The 21,472-nt window shown below is 38.9% G+C and overlaps 1 protein-coding gene across 5 annotated transcripts in view; it reads left to right on the forward strand.

Moving 5' to 3' along the window:
- The window catches only part of sh3kbp1 (SH3-domain kinase binding protein 1), a 39,251-nt gene that overhangs the window by 6,399 nt on the left and 11,380 nt on the right, over positions 1-21,472 (forward strand). For all 5 annotated transcript variants that reach the window (XM_044176527.1, XM_044176526.1, XM_044176523.1 and 2 more), the window contains 6 exons: positions 4,622-4,779; positions 12,016-12,130; positions 13,055-13,161; positions 14,782-14,920; positions 15,105-15,184; positions 17,440-17,529. In XM_044176527.1, the coding sequence (XP_044032462.1) occupies positions 4,622-4,779; positions 12,016-12,130; positions 13,055-13,161; positions 14,782-14,920; positions 15,105-15,184; positions 17,440-17,529 (689 nt within the window). The remainder of the gene's footprint in view (positions 1-4,621; positions 4,780-12,015; positions 12,131-13,054; positions 13,162-14,781; positions 14,921-15,104; positions 15,185-17,439; positions 17,530-21,472) is intronic.

Here is a 21,472-nt window from a genome sequence, read left to right on the forward strand (position 1 = left end):
CACAATGTGTGACACAATGTGTGTAAAACTGTGGTACTTTTCTCTCCCGCAACTGAAAAACTTTCACACTCTTTCTCGCTTTTGCTGTCACCATTGCTTTCTCCACCTACATCGAAAACCCAAAGATGAATACACAAAGTCCTTATCTGGGTGTTGTCAAAAGGCGTGCTGGGAATTAGAAATAGACAATGCAGGTTGAGGGAGTAGAGTAAATCACAAAATAACTTAAAAATGAGCAGAGAATGGTTGGAATTTTCCTTTAATGTGGGAGGATTTGCTGAAGTCTGTGAACTGATCCACAGTTGGAGTGGGTGGCTTTGACTTCCAGTGGGCTGCAGTCTAGCATGAATGTTTTAACGGCAGCTGTTCTTGACATCATCAGCGACAGCAACAGACCCACAACTAAACACAGGTCCGCTGTAAACCAGTGAAATGTCAGCATGGCTTTGCAGAGTTCAGTGTGTCTGTATGTGCAGTTTCCCCTTATCTAAACTAACTGCAGCTGTTCGGAGGACGCTCTCAGTTCCTGTATGTGTGTTTCTTGACCACTTGAGTGGGAGTTTTGTTTTGTCTGCAAATTTTCAAATATTTCTCTTGTCTTCTCAAGGCCTCCCATCTGTCATTTTTAGCCACCATGTATTACCACCAACATGTTTACGTGTAGGCTATGCGAGTACGGCTGCAACTAGCGATTATTTTGATCATCAACTGTGAAATATCAGAAAGTAGTGGAAAAACGCAGCTTTCCAAAGCCCTAAGTGGTGTTCTGCTAGTTTAATCTTATTTCATACACCATTTACCAGCATATATGATACAAACAAGCAGCATATCCTATCATATTTGAGAAGCTGGAACCAGCAAATGTTTGGGATTTTTGCTTGAAAAATAACTCAAACGATTAATCGATTAGCAAAATAGTTGCAAAGTAATTTGCTTTTGATCGACTAATTAATCGACTGTCACAGCTCTATATGCAAGTTTGGTTAAGCATCTTGTTTGTTTAACATTAGTTGTAAATGCAGACCTGTTTTTTAATTAATTTAACTCAAATATAGTTCATATATTTGTAGACTATATTCTTGAAACTAAGCTAGCTAGCTAGCCGGCTATCAGGCTACAGTTGGATGTGTTGGTGGGAAAGTGGGTGAGTAAGAAAAAATTAAACTAATTTTTAGTTTTATTACATCTGAGAGTTAGGTCTCTTAGTAAGGTCCAAACAATTTCTGCTACTTTCTTCCACGTTTTATCCAAACTTATTAGCACTCTTTAGCAAGCATTGTAGCCTACGTGTTAGCAATATAGCTACATTATGCAGCCATCAAGCAACATGTGTCTGTCTGATGAATGTACACTCCATTATTCCCCCTCCTTTAGCTCTGTTTCAGACTCCACCAACTCCTGAGAAAAATATCTGGCTTTTTAGCTGATAAATATTTGACTTTCTTCACCAGCTAGTCACTAACTTTGTCATTTAGTACTGCACAGATAACTTTTTATTGCTGGAAACATGGGGGATATGTTAGCTACAGTAAATGAGCAGGCCATAAAATCACAACAATGAGCTAAAAGAGACTTATTTCTTCTTAGAGCTGCAGACTTGGGTCCATTCTCTGTTGTTTTGGCATTGTTAGCCCACCTACACCTGATATTAACATGCCATCTGTGTCTGCAATGACATCTAATCATGTGCCTTTGCTGGTATTTGATAAGCATTTGTTATCTAGAGTCTGCCCACTTTGTGATCGAATCTTTACATGCAATGTAGGGATGTGACGCTATTGTATGGGCTCTACCTTTATATCCTTTGCTGAGGAAGCATGTTTATACCAGGTGTAAATGGGGTCTTTTTTTGCAGACATTACTCAAACAGGAGTATGATGTATTTCTTGGGGGATATTTTCAGCGGCGGATGTGGTGCTCGAGTGAGTATTTAAAGCAGCAGGGCGGTGTATGTGGGATTGACAAAATAAACTACAGTGTGTGTGTGTTCATGGTAATAAATGACCATGTCACCCAGTGCAACAATGTGGCTCACTGATGTGTTTTTAATTGTTTTTTGGACAACAATGGCTTTGGATACACAGACAATACTTGTTTTATAGATCAGTTCATTGATGGTTATCATGGGATTTGTTGACAATAAAAACAATATAGAATATTACCAGACTTATAATTTAATATTAACATATCAGTTACTTATCAATTAATTTATGCAGCATTACTGGCTTTATGTAAGAATGAGTTTCCTTTGTGTGACTGTCATATTGCTTTGCAGATCATTACATTTCTTTCAAATTTTATAGGTGCATTGTGTTTGCATCTATCCCATCATGCTGTGTCGTACATCATATAGACAATAAATGGAGGCTGTTTGCGCTGTAAAGTCACATCCAGTGCGAGTCTATTGCGAGGCTCAGTTTCCACTCTTTCTGCATAGCTTCACACCAGACAGAGCTCCTCTCCAGAGCCCATTTGGCGTTAACTTCGTGTCACTTTTAACTTGCACCCTTCTTTGCACTCAGTGATGTGCGTTCTGGGTAGAGCCACAAACTGTTGTCTTCTTCAGTAGTGTATGTGTTGTTGACTGATGTGGAAGGGTGGACTACAGTGTGTTGTCCTGCTCTGCCACTCAGATGTACTATAATGTGGTTTGCAAGACGACTGCTACTGTACAAGCTATGGATTCACTGTACATGCGTCTCCTTACTGAAGAACCTTCCACTCCCACTCCTGTGGTATCTGCTACTTCCCGACACACATCACAACTGAGAGCAAAAAAGAGAAAATGGTATTTGTGCCACGTTGCTGTCTCGTCTATGGCTAATCTCTCTAGTTATCTGAAGCCAGAATCATATCCTCCCCATCTGAGCACCAGGCCAACTTGGACTACAGTCGTCTGCTTTGTCTGCTTAATACTGATGTCTTGTGGAAGTCCTCCTCCTTCCCCATGATGTAAACTCTCAGCGAAGCCCTGACCTTCCACTTTAACACAACTGCTTTCTCAAATGTGGTCTTGTGGTTGATTCTGGCCAGTGTCATCATTTTGAGAGTTGGTGCATGGGTGTGTAAAAACAAGTGACTTTGTGTGTATGTTATACTATACATATACTGTGTGCATGTATGTGTGTGAGGGAGAGAGCATTTTGGGGGGGAAGCCAGTGTGTCTGAGTCATAGCTACCCCTTTTATACTGTTGTTCCCATGGTTACCCCAGCCCTGAAACTCCCCCGCACCACCCCTCTTTAGCTGCCCACACAGTTTAGACAAGGATCAGGCCTCGACAAGCCAATATATGTGTGTTTTTGAGTGTGTGTGTGTGTGTGTGTGCACAAAGGGTTAGGGTTAAGAAAGCTGTATGTGTTATCAGACATTCAGTATATTTTTACAATTATTATCAGCTGCAGTGGCCACAGGGTGGTTGTGTGCGTGCAAATGTATGAGTTGGTGTGTGTGATGTTTAAAGATAGGTAAAGAGAGAGAAGGCGTGCTGTTTTTTGTGTGCATTTTTCAAATAGTGCTTATTTATGTTCAGTAAGACATTTTTTGTTGTTCAACCTTGTTTACAACCTCGTGCAGCAACCATGTACAGTTATCAATACTACACTTGAGTTAGCGCAACAGATGTCAAGATGCTCATTTATATTGTTTATTTTCATTACATATTTTATTCTTATTCAAATTTCTTATTCTTGTCATTGTCTAATTAATTTGACTGGTAAAAGTTGGAGCCTGCCTGAAGCTATGACCTACCTAAGAATTTCACTGTTTCACTGCACTGGAACATGTGACAATAAAAAAAAAAAAAGTGAACCTTTAACGCAAGTCATCTGCAAGAAGCATTCAGTAGGTCGAATCACGATCAAAAGAACGGCAAAGTATAACTGACTGTAATTAAAGGTATTCTGTGGAGTTTTTGACCACTAGTAGTGTAATATAGCATTGTGCAGAGGGGCAAGGAAATGCAGACCTCAAGGATACACACAATACGTGTTGTGAGAAAAGTAAACATAACTTTGATTTGTTTCCAAGAAAAGAGCACCTTTTAATTAGTAAGTGAAGACCCTTTTGCTGTTTGAAAGCAAAAGTCAGAGCAGCAGAGGGCTGAGTATAATATGACTGCATTGTTGTAGTGATGGAATTAGTGCAGAGGAAATGTACATTACGCTGAATTTGAGTTTGACAGAATAGGTAATTCCACCTCCCCCTCAGATTTTTCTGTGGGTTTTTTGTGTGTGTTTGAGAGTTGGCCATTTTTTTAATACCAGCTCTTATTTGAGGAAATGAAACTGTCATTAGAATCAGAGCTGCACCAAAGAGAAATTTACAGTAAAGAGTTGCTTTATCTTTGCAGTATTGCAGGCCAGAGTAAATAGCATTTTAATGTAAAAGTCCATTGTTGTTGTATTGTGTGTATTTATATACTGTATGTGTGTTCCTCTTTCACTTTCAGGTTTGCATCAATAAATAAAACTAGCTCAATTGTCAAAATCAAAACCATGTTCCAGAGAGTAAATACAGAAGAATGTGACACCTTTGTTATGTTTGACCTTTTTTTGCCGTTCATTGTCAACACACTCTCTCTCTCTTTCTCATTCTCTATGTGTCTCGCCCTTTGTGCCCAGTGGAGGCCGTGGTGGAGTTTGACTATGAGGCTCAGCAGGACGATGAGTTGAGCCTGACGGTGGGTGACATCATCGTGAACATACGGCGGGACGATGGAGGATGGTGGGAAGGCGAGCTGGGCGGACGCAGGGGGCTGTTCCCAGATAACTTTGTTAGGGTGAGTAATCTCAAAGTAACAGTAACATGCTCTTTTTGGGGCAGAAAACATTGTATGTTGTTAATATCCAAATACAACATACAGATGGGTGACAAATTAGTGGAAAAACCAACAGAAAATATCTTAGTAAGCTGTTTTGATGCAGGAAGAACAGAAAATCTCCCATAGGTGTTCAGCTGGGTTGTGATCTAGTGACTGTGAAGGCTGTAGCATGTGATTCTCATTATTTTCATTCTTATCAAACCATTCAGTGAACCCTGATTCCCAGTATGGAAGCATCTGCATATGATATGTTTCTCCACTCATTTTAATTTGTCCCCAGATTGTATGTTAAAGGCCCAATACATGATCAAAGTACACTAAACCTTTTCATATATGGATGCATGCATGTGGTCTGCATTCCTATGTAACCCATGGAAATGGTCCACATTTAGTGAAAACCCCAAACAGAAGTCTTAATTTTATTCTGTCTTTCTTTAAGATGAGGCATGCTGCAGGTGAAAATTGCTGATGAAGCCTAAAAACCAGGGTATGCTTCAAACAAAGTGCTGTCTGACCACGTCTTAAAGCAAAAGTGTTTGTCCCGAATGGCGACCCTCGAATTTGAAACGCCCACCGTCATTGAGATGGGCAAGACGCGATGAATCATAGAAATGGGGATAACGACGCACACTTTTGTACAGTCTATCCTCAAACTCATTTCTGGTGATGCACTCATTTGTACACACAAAAAGTGATGGAAATAGTTATGTAACAAATGAAAAAAGAGAGCTAGAGAGAGAAGTTCAAACCCTGGCTCCATTCTCACCTCTGCACAGCTGGCCAATCACTACCTGAAGGTGATGTGAATGTCGGATTGCAGAGTTTGACCAGCTGACAAGCACTTCTGGTGAAGTGTACTGGCGCCTTGAGGCTCAGTACATTCAGAAGCTCCATTGACCTGGTTGGTAGTCTATCCTTAGCTGGCAGTTGTCTAGCAACACAGATAAGGATTTTTTTTTTTATAAAAAGACTTATTAATTCAGTGCATCTTATGATTTCCTCTTTCTGCGCCAACCTTACACCCACAGTTGTGTTGAGAATGCAAAAACACGAGGCTGTAAACACTGTTAAACATGAGTATTTTCAATGAACTGTGAAGCTGCAGAGATGTAAACATAAATCCAAACTAAAATGATTAGTAGCAATTTGGATAATCAATTAATAGTTTAAAGGTCCAGTGTGTAACATTTAGGAGGAGCTATTGGCAGAAATGGAATAAAATATTCTTAAGTATGTTTTCATTAGTGGATAATTGCCTGAAAGTAAGAATCATTGTGTTTTCATTACCTTAGAATGAGCCTTTTTTATCTTCAGAGGGAGTCTGCTGGTCAAAGTAAATTAGACATGTGGGGGTGAGAGTAAAGATTCAGGAATGAGCAGTCATTCAGAGCTTCTGCAGGGTGCGAACTATAGGGGAGCCAGGGGGAGCTTGGCTCCCCTTAATAAGACATGAGCTCCCCTGAAAACACGATTTGTGAAATTTTGGGGGGTCTCTAAAATATTGACAAAAAGCAATTTTTGCCATGCATTTCTATTTTTCAGTATCTTCATAATCATGGATCATGCATAAAATTAGGCTATTGATCCCTTGTAGACTGGACTATTTTTGTTGGTATTTATAATGCTCATGCATGTGTGTGTGTTATAGGCTGGTTTTAGTACGTGACCCCTCGCATTTGATGTCTTAATTGTACCGAGAAATGATTGCGCTCATCTGAATGTGATGGTTAACTTTTAACAGTTGTTTATAGTACAACACTCTGCAGAGTATACTGTGCCCTGCTGTAGTTGGCTGTATTGTATCATACTTGTTTGATTTTGATACCTGTGTGGAGGTTTGATGTGGCTGATTTCTGTTATATATCAGATGACGCAAACCAAAAAGTCAGTCAATTCACTTCAATTTTATTTATATAGCGCCAATTCATAACAGAAGTTATCTCATTGCACTTTTCCTATAGAGCAGGTCTAGACCGTACTCTTTATAATATTATTTACAGAGACCCAACCAATCCCACCATGACAGCTGATAGTCAGTCCACGAAAGCGCAGTGTGTTTGCCGTAATGAGAAAAGGGAAGTATCTTGTTCACTGTACTATGAGGGGAAGTAGAAAATTGCCACAAGCCAAGGGCAACAGACATGGTGGCGTTCACAGTTTGACAGCGCTGAAGAAGTCTGTCTATTATCAGGTCGTTTTGCTGTGCAGCCAGGCTTTATATGTGCTGACCGAATGTCACAGCTCTCATTCACTGTCAGGGAACCGGACAATGGGCCTCTGAAGGCTCACTCACAGTGGTGTTTGCATGGGTGTGTGTGTGTGTGTGTGTGTGAGAGAGAGAGAGAGAGAGAGGTGGAGGGGAGGCTGTGAGTAATGCAGTAATGCCAGACTGGTCTGTCACAAGACTGCAGTTATGGGAATCAGTGACATTAAAATTCTTAATGCTGATGTGTGTGTGTGTGTGTAGGAAGTGGGGGATGTGAACAGACAGGTTGAAAAAGGGGGCAGGAAGTGATGGTATGCAAGCAGCTCCCACCGGTGTAGTCATGGCTGACATCTGACTAACATCATTAAGGTGAAGGTCACTGAACTTTTTCAGTAAAAGAGTTGTTTGAAAGGTGTGTTTGTGTCCAAATTTCAAACCACTCACAGTTGTAATTTGAGAAGGGTCAGCTGAGATGAACAAATTGGACTTAGTTATTACTTGGTTAATTTAACAAAAGCAACCGATGTTACAGATATGATGAGACTACAAGCTTGTCCAACCAACTAGCTAAACTGACTTATCTAAAAACCTTTTTTTTTCACTGGGGAAGTACAGCCATTGACCTTATCTTTTTTAAAATCTGTTGAGAGTGCATTTAGAAACACAATCAGCTGCTCTCAAATACTGTTTCTCAAGAACAGGGAGCTCCAATATTTCTGCAAGTGCCTTACAACACCTTAAAAGACTATTGACAATATTAGTGCTGCTGCTAACGATTATTTTCATTTTTGATTAACCTGCTGAATATTTTCTCAGTTAATCAATTCGTCCATGAAATGTTTGAAAATAGTCTGTGTGTGTTTATGGGAAATATTGTAATCACCTTGACCTCTGTGAATTAGACAACCAGGTGCTGCAAATGAATCACATGCTCTGATTTGACATAAAATGCTAAACATTATTCTTTATGGTGCAGAAGAGCAGCTGGATTTTGTCACTTTTAAGAAGTAAAGTCACTGCGTATGTCTGAAAAGTTGCAAAACTTAGCAGAAAGCTGAATTTGACATTTATTAGACTTAAGTCTAACTTAAGTGCTTTAATAATGGAAATGAGTGGCTTCCATAATCATACATTTAAACTTATTTTATTTAAATGACTAATTGCATATTCTATAAAATATCAGAAAATACAAAAAAATACAGGTTATAGTTTCCCAGAGTCCAACACATACTGTACAGATCATAAAAATGGCATACAACACATACTGTATAATAAAAATATGAAAAACAGAGAAAAAGTTGCAAATCCTCAAGTGGAGTTTGGCATTTTTGCTGCAAAAAATGACTTAACGATTAAAATGGTTGCAGATTAATTTTCTGTTGATTGATTATCTATAGATTGTTTCAGCTCTAATTTTAACCAAAAAGGCTCACTGTGCATGTTAACATATCTTTATAAAAGAAAAACTTTTATTACAGCTTGCGTAAAAGCTCTCTTTCTATGTCAGCATGACCAGTGTTGCCCAATAAGGATAGGGTGTATGAAAAGAGGGGAAATAATATTTTGCATCATTGTTCCTGTGCACAAGGATTTTTTACAAGCAAAGCTCTCTTAGTTTCCCCATTATTTTTCTCTCTCTATGTCTCTGAGTTACAGATTCCTCTGTAGTGCTGTAGTGTACATGTCCTTCACAGTGGAGGTTAGGTGCTGCACTGCATTGTTTTGCATTATCTGTGGCTAGGAGAAAAGGTCAGAGGTCTGGTGAGAGGGGATGCACAAAGCAGTGTTTAGCATTAAAGCAGTGCAGTGTAAACTACATACTTATTGTCAGGCTTTGATACATCACACAGACAAACACACGCGCACACAACCAACACTGCAGTGTACATTATGCAGGTGTTTCCTGTTCAGATATGATGAATCATGTTGTCTTCCTCTCCTCTTTTCAGTTGGATTTCCTTTTAACTCTGGGTTACCTCCATATCCCCTCAGGAGGAATTGTAGTCGAGCATGAATGTGGTCCAAGTAGTAACAAAGGCCTCCAAGAACAGCAGAGTTAGCTCTTTCCTTGATTTCTTTTACAAACCACGCCATCATTAGTCCCCGGTTCCAAACTCAAATATATTAATTATTTGAAACAAGCAGCCTTAATACATAACAGATGGATTTTAGAATAATATGTTCTGTTGCTTTTCATGAAGCCAAACAGCTAGTTAACACCGCCTCTCCTTCACCACTCATAAAAAAAGGGAAGCTGTAGGCTCACAAATGGTCACTGTGGGTTTTTGCGTAGGTTGGCTTATGCAGTGTCTCCAAGTTAAAAGTTTGTGTGTGTGTGTGTCTGTGCATGTGAGTTTCTGAATGAATGTGTATGTGTCTGTATCTGTTTTTGCAGTACATGAAGGCATGCAGAGTTAGAGCCTGTTCATCTGCCCTCTGACTGCAGAATCAATGTCTATCTTCTTTTTTTCCTGGTTCCTACATTAACACTGCATTAGCCTACTTAACAAACTGAAAACACCAAATGTCAGGGAAAGCTAAGTGGACAGAAATCTTTTTAAAAGCATTTTGCCAATTTTTACCATCTCTCTGTTAGATAGATAGATAGATAGATAGATAGATAGATAGATAGATAGATAGATAGATAGTGTACACTGATATTGCCATACATTAACAGTGAAAGCTTGCCATTGTCATTCACAGTGATGAACCCGATTCTGCAGCAACTTAAGGCCAGTGTTGGGCAGTAACGGTTTCCTAATGCATCACAGTATAGAAATAGGGAAAAATCCACACAATTTCCCAAGCAGTCCAAAGTGACATCTTCAAATTGCTGCGTCCAACGAACAGTCCGAAACCCAAAGATTTTCAGTTAACAGTCATAACAAAACCAGTACATATTCACATTTGGGCAGTTGGAACCAGCCATTTTTTTTTTGGCACTTTTGCTTGTAAAATGACTTAAACATGAATAGATTACCTCTGATGAAGCTGATTGATGGAGAAAAGGAGAAAGACAAGAAACCTTTTGTTGGTTAGTCCAGTTTTCTCTGTGTTCACATGTTGTGGTTTAAAGGACAATTTCTACTCTGTCCTTAAGTTTTAATTAGTCACTTCCTGTTTTCAGAATTCAACTGGCCTCTTTCCTGCGGAGAATGTAAATGTCTTCTCTGTTGAGTACCAAATTTGTGGTTTAAGTTGATAAAGCAGGTCCTTTTTTTTTTTTTTTTTTCAAAAATCCAGCTTACTTCAGCGTTATGTCCAGTCCCCAACCTTAAAAGCTCCTAAAATGGAGCTTCAGCAGTTGTCAAGGAAACGTCTTCTCTTGTTGATATTTTTGGATCTCAGAGGCTCATTAAGGCTTTCACGCCACACCAGGCCAAACACAACCAGAGTGTGTGTGAGGGGTTAGATTCTGTGAGTCAGTACACCCGGCCCGTATGCTTCACTGAGCTGCGTTCGCCAAAGGCCAGGGCTTATGAAACAGTGTCATGGTGAATGTGGTGGGGAGATGTGAACCATCATGTCTAGTTTTCTGTGTCTCTGTGTGTGAATGTGAATCTCTGTTTGTTGGCTCTCCATCTGCCGGCTTGTCGATTCTTCTGTTTGTCTATCTTGTCTCTCTCCGTTTTTTCTTTGATCAGTTTCGCATGGCGTCTTGTGATTCTTTATGCAAGTAAAAGTCATGTGGACAGAGGGAAAGGTTGCAGCAGTGAAGGAGGGGGGCGAGTCTCATGCTTGTGTGTTTGTCCAAGCTTTGCAAGCTCTGGCTGGTCGTCTGCAGGTAAACAGCGAGGGTCACCTGGGTTACTGACATCGAATACTACTGCTCCACCGCAGCATCTGCAGCACAGTACAGGGCCGAGCTGGGTGGCTCATGAACAGAGATACAGTCTGGCAAACCTTATTTGCATTGATTGAATTCATAAGCAAGTTTATTGCATAACAAATAACCTCATAACCTTCAGAATTGTATGCAACAGCTTTTATTTCCCGGGATTTTCATTCTAGTCATTCACAGACTTATTTGAAGACATATTTTAGTCATGACAAAGAATTTGTAGTAATTTTTAGTCCAATTTTAGTCACATGTTTTAAGTACATTTTAGTTTGATGTGAGATTATCTTTCGTTTCTACATTATATTAGTGGTCCAATGTTAAACGTAATATTATTGTTTTTACAAGTAAACATTTCCCCTTTCTTTCGTAATAAGAGCAACCTGACAGGCCATGGTACTTTGATTGGTGTTACTAAATTTAATACGTCCATTCGTCTAAATGATGATATTTTTCTTAGCGTTTTTTCTCATTTTAGTTATTTGTTGTTCCACTTTGGTTTTTTTTGTTTCATAATTTTGTCAGATTTATCCAAAAAAGACAAGAAAGTAGAATGTGTCATTTTAATTTTCCGATGATCACTACATTAATTACACATAATTGTCTTGGTAATGTAAGACGGTGAAAATGTATTGTCATGATTAACAGTAACAAAATTAACTTATTCAGTCTGTAAAACTGTCATTATTTAATTTAAGGGCTTAAAGTTACTAAAAATTACATTATAAACATGTAGGTCAGATTTTCTGTCATCATGTGGTGCATTAGTCTGAGTTCAAATGTAGTTGACAAATGGGATTACCTTTCTTTGGGTCATATTTGTGATCCAACATTAAAATGAATCCCTTGTTATCCTTATCATAATTTTCAGCTTTTTATCATTATGAACGGGTGAAGTTCGCCTCTTATATTATCATATAATAAAGTTGCCATTTAGACAAAGATGTATTGTTTGTATTTGCAGTTTTAATGCTCTCTAAACCATTCAATTATTTTCCTTCTTTCTGTCTTGCTTCATTCTTGCATTATTTCTGTTTCTGTAACCTACATTTTCTCACCTGAACCTAACTACACCCCCATCCCTCCCACCATCCTTCCTCACCTCTTCTTCCTCCTCCACTCATCACCTCCCATTCCTCTCTTTTCGTAGGAGATAAAGAAAGAGGGAAAGAGGGATGGAGGACAGGCAAGCATGACCAGGTCTGACCTTTCCAATGGAAGGGCCAGCCCCGTGTCCGACTCCAGCGTACGACCGGCCAGGAAAGGTACTCGACTCACACACACACACACACACACACACACACACACACACACACACACAGTCACATACGTTCATACATTGTAGGCATTAGGCAGGTTTAAGTCTTCACTCTTAAACATAGATCCTATTAACGTGAGGAAGGATTTGGGTCAAGCATTCCTTGCCGTCTAACATGTACACGCAGTCAATACACACATATGCACAGTGGTGGAATGTAACTTCGTACATTTAAGTACTGTACTTAAGTATAAATTGGAGGTTCTTTACTTGAGTCTTTTTTTTCATGCCACTTTATACTTCTACTGCACTACAATACGGAGGGAGTCTCAGAGGACATGTTTCTGCATTGAGTACTTTTACTCTTATTACTTTAAGTATATTTTCCTGATTATACTTATATACTTTTACTTAAGTAACATTCTCAATGCAGGGCTTTTAGAGAGTAGTTTTACAGTGTGGTATTAGTACTTTTACTTAAGTAAAGGACCTCAATACTTCCTCCACTACTGCATATGCATGCATACACACCCTTACATGCAACACCTTCAAATTTAACACGAGGAGGACTGACACCTTGTGGACAAAAGAGGAATTGCGTGGTTACGTCTCAATGCCCCAGCTGGTGTGGAGTGAGTCAAGAGTAATTAGCAGGCTAAAGAGTATAAGACAAACAACTGCAAGGCAAGTGTGATGCATTTGGTGTCTTTGCTGGTTACTAAGACTGTCCTCTAATTGAAAGGTCAAAGGTCAGTGTTGTCAGTCTTCAGCCATGAGGGCTTTTAATAAGTCAGTGAACACCTGTTCGCTCACTGTAAGTCATGGATTATGGATAAGTGTGTGGGCTAATTATGTCACATGTAAGCCTTAAATATGTTTGTATGTGTTCTTGTTCCGTGTGTGTGTGTGTTTGTGTGTGCGCGCACTGCAGGAGAGCAAATCCGTAAACGGAGGTGTAAAGCGGCATTCAGCTACGTGCCTCAGCATGAAGATGAGCTAGAGTTGAAAATAGGAGACGTCATTGAGATTATAGCAGAGGTAAGACTGATTACATTTTACTGGACTCATAATGGAGCTTTTCATTATAAACCTATTAGGCTAGTCGGCAGAAATCAGCCTCCAAAACAAACAAACATGTATTTATAGCACATTAATCACTTGTTTTATAATGAAATATGTTGATTTAAAAAAAATGAGAGCACAAATATATGATAAGAGATGACAAAGTTGTTGTAATTTAGAAGTAGTGTTGCCACCAGAGAGCGCTGACAAGTTTATATCTCAGTCATAATTCTTTAATAACCAAATATAAGAGATCTAGAGCTGAAATAATTAAACTATGAGTTGATTATCAGGAAATTAATCTGCAGCTATTTTGACAATTGATTAATCATTTAAGTAATTTTTTTAAGCAAAAACGCCAAAACATTCACCGTTACAGCTTCTCAAGTGTAAATATTTGTTGGTTTTCTTAGTCTTCAGTTATAGTTAACTGAATATTTTTGAGGATGAAGATTATGATCATTAATCAAGTAAATAATTGGCAGATTAATCAACAGTGAAAATACTTGTTAGTTGCAACCTTAAAAGGATCCTCGTTCATGTTATGTTATGATGTTAAAAAAAGAATAATGGCCGATACGTTTTGTTATCTGATTTTTTTGAACTCTCAAATATCAATATTATTATCATACTAAAAAATCAGATATAAGATATAAAAGGAACAGAAGGTGATATATAAAGACACACAAGCAGGATTTAAGTGAAATAATGAAAAAAGATGATGCTGAAAAAAACAATTATAGTGCAGCTCCAGTGCAGAGCAAGATGTGAATGAATAGTCCCAAACTTAACTAAATAAAAGGCAAACACAAATGTTTTATGGCTCAATTTAAAAGAACCGAGAGTTTCAGCAGACCTTAAGTCTTCTGGGAGTTTGTTCCAGGTGTGTGATAAATAGAAACTGAACGCTGTTTCTCCATATTTAGTTTTGACTTTGGGGACAGTGAACACACCTGCCCCCAGACCACCTGAGAGGTCTGGACGGTTCATTATGCAGCAGCTCATCAGAAATGTATTTTGGCCCAAAAGTGTAGTATTAGTATTTTAAAGTAAATTCTTTGACTCACAGGAAGCCAGTGCGGAGTCACCATATAACTTCCTATTCAGCCCAAGAGACCTTTTTCACAGCAGACATTTTGACATGTCAAAGCAAGTAAAGCACAGGTGTAATTGATAACATTAAAAACGACTGCATTCCATTTAGTTGAGCTACTTCCAGGGTCCTGGTATTGTGCGTTCCGGCTCACTGTGATGGCTTACTGGGACACTTGATGGAACTGAGCCATTGTTAACAAAATTTGTTTCACCCGTGCTTTTCCTGCTATGTCAAGTCAAAATGTCTGCTGTGCAAAAGGTCTAGTGCCCCTCTGGTTCGTTCAGCTGCCACTCTGATGTGAACTTGAGGCAAAATTAAGCGTAAACCTGAACATAAACGCAACTCTTCCCCTTTGGCGAGTCAGTGCACATTTGGGGTTTGAGTGTGTTTTGTATGTGTAGATGTTTTCATATGAGTTCATACATGTTTGTGTGTAGATATGTTTCTGTGAGTGTGAGTATCTGTAAATCTCTGTGTGTCACTGTGTGTTGTGTGTTCAGGTAGAGGAGGGCTGGTGGGAGGGATTTCTTAATGGGAAGACTGGGATGTTTCCCTCCAATTTCACCAAAGAGATCCTGGCGGAGTCGGACACGCCCTCCTTAGACACCTCGCAGGAGGAGCTGCGCAGCGGCCGCTCCAGTGAGTCTCAGCCAATCAGATGGTGGGAAGGCACCCACATATAAAAAAATAATAAGCAACTTGCTCTGGGTGCAATATTAATGACTTTTGATGTTTGAGTTTTCATGACATTTCATATAAAAAAGTAATTGCAGGAGTGCTGCAACAAATTAATGTCATTCTGTGTGTGTGTGTGTGTGTGTAGGTAAGGACAGCCCAGGCAGTGAAAGTGATGGAGGGGACAGTCGGTCAGAAACAGGGTCAGGAGAAATCCAGCCCAAGAAGGTAATCAATGATGTGCAGGAAAGATGTAAATAATTGATCTTGAGACATTCCTCTGCACTGCATTTTGTTTAAACACCAAAACAACAAATTCTTCACACTGTCTACACTTGCATGTAACCTTATTATGATGCTTCGGTCTAAGGACCATCATCAGACAAGAATTATCCTGCCCAAGATCGGAAACTCTTTTAGCTCTGAAAAAAACATTTATTCCCTGTCGTGTACACTGTGAGCCTAAACACAGAGTAATACAGCAGAGTTCCTTTATGACACAAAATAGGAAGATGGTGCTGTTTTTCCAGCACAAAATTGAAAAACAAAACCACTGGTGTGAGGTAGGCTGCCAATCATCTTCACCATGGTCATATATATATTTTACAGCTATAATTGCCAAGTTTCACATTTTATTTTAATGCTGCAAGCACCTTTACTATCAGATGATTTTCTTTTGAAGGAATACTCTTTTTTAAATTTGTGTTTTGAGTATCAAACACTTGACACTTGTAATTGAACGGTGGAGGAAAACAGGTGTAGTCAGCTCAGATTCAAAGCAGTTAAAATAGAGTATTGAAATGTCCATCGAAACTCAACCCACTCCTGTAGCTGTGCAGCATAATGCACTCCTTTCCAGTATCCGACCGTATGCTCCGAATTTTCCAAAATACACTTTTTTTACCAAAATATGGCCAAGTACACAACTTCTGCGTGTTTAGCTGTTTATTTTTAAGGCAATTTATGTTTGTCATTTGCAACCTTAACATAAGTAAATATAGTTGTGTGTGACAAAGGTAAATAGCTAACTGTGCTAGCAACAAATAAAAGCTGCATTACGCCATATGTTGGCCAAATGTAAGTGTTTAAAAAATACAGCGGTATGTTGGTCTGGAGTGTGGTCGAGAAGAGGATGCCACAATATGGTAGTGGTAATTCAAACCTATGGCGTTGTGCTCACTGAAGGCTATTTCTGCCGGTTGGAGAAGTAGTCAACAAATCAGTGCTTAGTAGGCAGGGTTAAGAATGGAGAAGTCATCTTCCTACAAAGCTACAGTAGCTAGCTACTGTGGAAGTAACCTGTCATTTACTTGTTTGTCATTGGTGTCTTGAGAAGCTATTTATACAGATCACTGTATGTAAACTCTTTGAACTACTCATCCAGAAAGATAGCCTTCGAGAAGCTTTCCTGACCATACCTGTGAATTAAATTTACCAGATACCCTCCAACACAGACAAAGATATGACATTGTCATACAGTAGGTGCTGAAGGGATTAGTCAAATGGGCCACCGGCAGATTGAATCAGATTGTATTGTTAAATAGCCTGTCTGGGATTTCCTGTGTTCTAGTCAGCTTTTGTTATCACTCAAACCTCTTGATTATCCCAGCCACAACCTGCTGTTTTAGTTTACCCTTGTTGTAATGGTATAAAACCTTGCTCTGAATGTCGATCTTCAGGCGAGATTTCATGACTGCTTCGAACTCTCTCTCCGCTGCACAGTGAAATGCTCATCATAACCATCTGTATTCTTCTGAAGCTTAAGGTTTTCAATTTGGAACCTGAGTGAAGTTTTCTTTAAAAAAAAATATATATATATAAATCACACTACTTACATGTAGCTACATTTATGAAAAACAGCAATAGAAAAATCGTGGATGAAAATGATGCAGCTGTAAGTCAACTTACAGAAATAACAACTCTTAAATCGACATATTGATGTCGTCGGAACAGATGCGTCTCTTGCTTCTGATTGGTTAGGGCAAAACAAAACAAAGAAATCGGTTAACATGAACACAATTTCACAGTCAAGGTGAATGAATGAAGTGAAACAAAATGGCAATTTAGTCTGATTATCAGGCTAACAACATGGCTAAACTCACAGCTTGTGTTTGTCGACAGTGCAGCTAGCGGTAAATGTAAACTGCTAACAGCGCTAGGGACAAATGGAAGCTGTGAATTCAACCATATTTTGTGAACAGTATAAGCATACAGATAGACAGTGGAGAAGTGGATTATACTGCAGTTGTGGTGACTCTGGTTCCCATTTCAAACTTAAAACTGAAACTGTGAATTCAAGCTGACTACAGCTGCTGCCACCCACGAAGCACGCTACAAACATTCAGGGCCTCCTCTTTAAGCTGACAGTGGGTCAGTGTTTGAAACTCAAATGATGAGATTTTTGGTGAAGTGTTCCTTTTAAATCTTGCGTTAAATCTCAGTGTTTCATTGTGTGTCATTTCACCTCTTTGATCCGCCCGCAGGTCCGAGGATTTGGCTTTGGTGACATCTTCAAAGACCAGCCCATCAAGCTCAGACCACGCTCTATGGAAGTGGATTCAGAGGTGGACAAGGTGAGACACACACACACACACACACACACACACACACACTTCATACATTTTTGAATACTGTGATCATTGTATTGTGAGTAAAGAGGGAAGGAAGTCCCCAGCCGTGTCTCCTCCCCTTCCTCTGTTTCAGTGTAACAGCACAGGAAATGGTTTTAATGTTGACACACACAACAACACACACATCCTGCATTTGACAAGCAAAGCAGAAGTGAGCTCCAGAGGGCAGAGAGAGAGGGAGAGAGGAAATACAGTTTTTCACTGACGTTTACATATTCACACACACTGTCTCCTGCTGCTGGCGCTGATGTAGCAAAGCTCCGTCTGTCTGTCTGTGTTTAACTGGAACCAGAGTAGAGGACGGTAGGGTCAAGTTTTCTCTATTTCTGTTCCTCTCTTTTCATTTAGATTTTTGTTTTCTTCACCCATTTTGGTATATTTTCCTTTTATCATTTGTCTCTCAAGTTTGTTCTACTCGTATCCTCAGCTTTTCTTTCTGTTTAATGTACACAGTTTCACGTGAAATTAAGCAGCGTTTCAATTGTTGTGGTTTAGCCTTGGTGACATGAGAGCTTCAGGTTTGGTGTGTAGTTAAACTTACAGATAAAGCATGCAGGAAAGCAGATTTTTGTAAAGTTTTCTTATTTAGATTACAGAATAAAGAAAAAAATGAATGAAGCCTCTGTTTCTATAAAGAGTTATGTGTCTGTTGATGGTCAAAATACCATTTCAAAGGCTATCTCACTCTGCCAAGAATACATTTTTGGGGGGCTTGCTAAATTTTTGATTTTCTTTTTTTGTCATGAAAATAGTGAAGTTTATTGATATGGAATTAAAGGGCCAAATAAAAAAACACATTTTCTTACTCCTAGTGGTTTCCTGCTTTACGAGGCAGATACTCTTGGTTTCGAATATCTACCTTTACAGGGTCAGTTCATTTTAAGAAGTTTAAAATGCAGATATCTGAAACTCTCTGCAAATGAAACCAAAAGTATCTGCATGGCCAGAAATCACTTGTAATTTTGGTGAACTGACTCTTCAATGCCATATCCATAAACTTGACTATTTTAATGACAAAAGATATCGAAAATGTAGCCTTTCCCCCCCAAAATGTATTCTTGGCAGGGTGACATAGCCTTTGAAATTATATTTTGAAACAGAGACTCATTCATTTTTTCCCTATATTTTGTAATCTAAATAAGAACACTTTACAAAAATGTGGGTTTTGTAATTATGGTGAACTGACCCTTTAATGCCACATCCATAAACTTGACAAAACCCAGATTTATTATGTTTATTTCATTTTGTAATCTAAATAAAAAACCTTTACAAAAACATCTGCATTAGTATCAGTCTGACCTGACCTGAAACTCTATCACCTTCTGAGTAGCCAAACGGCACTAAGGCTCAACTACAACACTTGCTGCTTAATGTCACGTGAAAAAGTGCACATTAAGCAGAGAGAAAAGCAGCATAATAAGAGATGAAGAAAGTGAGAGACACTGGATGAAAATAAAATAAATTAAGTGGGTGAAGAAAACAAAAACCTGTATTTCAAAATTACTTTTAAAATCCTTTACTGATCGTCAAAACCCTCCTGTAGCTCCTGCAGACATATAAGAGTGTGTGTATTTGTTCTGAAGGATGTTTGTCAGCCTATCCTGCTGAGCGGGAGGCTGTTATGTTGCTTTATGGTGAGACGAATCTCTCCTGCTCTCTAATGAGGCTCTGGAGGAGTTGACAGCAGAGAGTCTCCATCCGGGATGGGGGGACGCTGAGTCACATGAAGCCACGTCAACTTTATAATTGAACTGGAAGGTCAGCTGCTTGTGAATAGGGTGAAGTCCCAAAGTGCAGCTACAGCAGTGTTGCGTGCCTTGCTGCACAGATGCACATAGTGATTGAAAGCAAGTATATTCTGAGTGGTTGTATTTTTGCTGGATTTGCATCATTAGCTTTCATGCTAGCAAAAGGGAAGTTTTTTCAATGTTTTTTTTTGTCTTTGCAGTGAGTCAGTCACTCAGCTGTGAGATCAACTGAGTCTTCAATGTAAAATAAAAAGTTTAGGGGGGGTAGTGGATCTCTAAGGCAGGGTCACCCACCAGGCTTATTCTATGGTATGACAAAATGATAAATTTCCATAAAGGACATACTGAAAAACTGAATAAATTAATAAAATATATGTTTTACTAAAGGTTTTGCTAGTTTTTGAGGTGTCTGTTGATGGGGAGTAACTTTGATCATACCAGTTGACTAGCGAATTTCCAATATGTAATAGAAAAGGCCAGTATCAGCCTGGTATATCACCCCCTGTGCCGGTGTCTGTTATGTTTTTTCCCCCACAAAGCTTTTGATTTTCTGGTGCACCAATATCATCAAATATATATGTTTTTAAAAGTTAAATCTGAACTCCCCTTCAATCAGCCCTGTCAGGGCGATATCGTCACTTTCCAAGCATCATCAAATCACCCACTGGTTTGAGTTATTGGACAATTAAAAATATTTATAAAGGACCAAGAAATCTATTGTGGATTTATTTAACTTGGCCTAAAAAGTGATTATTTCCTCACAGCAGAACAATGGAGGGCTGTATAGAATACATTTTCAGTCAGTCAGAAGAAGAGAGCATCAGTTTAATGCATACAGAAATGTTTTATTTATTATTTTATTATAATTTTTATAATAATAGAGAACAAGGTGATGGTACAAGGGTCTGTTATAAAGTATATACATACTGTCTATACTTTATACAGTAGCAAGGTGACTCAGAAATAAACTTGGCCTTGTTCCATTTACAAAAATGCTAGAAAATTAATGTCATGCTAGAACAAACTTAAAGCTGCTATGATACATGTTTTTATATTATCAGTGGATGAATTGACTATGTAAAGTATGAATGGTGTTGCTCAGAGTGACACATCCAAAGAATTATCACCCCACTTTTCAGCTCTACAGAACGTTTTAGTGTCTTTCAGCTCATTGTTTTGGTTTGAAGGCCTGCAGCTTTAATGTTTTGGTTCATTCTCACAGCTCTCGTCAGCATTGTTTCATGGATGTGGGCAGTTGTTTCCAGTAAAAAAAAAAGCTCTAAACATGATGTACACCACCTGCTCAAGTGTAAATATGCAACTGTTTGCTAACATATTTGCCATAACAACTGATAGGTGATAGTATGTTGATGCTGTGTTTACAGGTTGTTTCACTGCTCCCATGTGTGCAAAAATCTTTTAATGCAGGTTTTAGTAATTATTAAAAACAGTAAAAAGTCAACTCCATTGGCTCTCTACTTTTAAAAACATCAGCATATGTCACAGCTTGTGAGCTTTCAGAAAACTTTCACTTACAAAGTCATGAAAACCACAGTGTGTTCTTCAAATGGACTCCTCTCTTTCCTCAGGTTGATAATGATTGTTTCACGCTTTCCTTGTGAAAGCAACAGTAGAGTAACTTCAGAAAATGGATGCCCTGCAGTCGGAACTCTTGTTTGAATTTCCTGCCTCTGGTCACACCTTGTTCAGCAAGTGGAGATTTTGGTTTACAATAACACAGCTCTGAAACATCAAGATGTACAGTAAATGCAGCTCCAGAGTCATGTGAGGTTCCTCCAGCACCAAAAAAGAAAATAGTTCTAGTTCTTCTTTTCCTTTTGATACTAAAGGTGGTGACATTTAAAAATGTTGTATGTCTAACTGTCTGGGTCCTTCCAAAAATAGTTGTACCACTTATTGGTCAATCCCTGTTGCCTATAAGAGGCCCAGAAACATGTGATACTTGGACATTAAAACCTCTCTGTGATGTTGTAATGATGTCTCAATGCTTGTGGCACCACATGGGTCTCATTAGAGAGGGAAGGAGAGAAGGGGAAGGGTGTAGAGAGAGGAGAGAAGTTGGCGGGGTAGGTGGTGTGGGTTTTCTTGAACAGAACAGAGCTGTGTGTGTGTTCGGG

This window comes from Siniperca chuatsi, linkage group LG19 (genome assembly GCF_020085105.1).
Source record: "Siniperca chuatsi isolate FFG_IHB_CAS linkage group LG19, ASM2008510v1, whole genome shotgun sequence".
NCBI classification, from domain to species: domain Eukaryota; kingdom Metazoa; phylum Chordata; class Actinopteri; order Centrarchiformes; family Sinipercidae; genus Siniperca; species Siniperca chuatsi.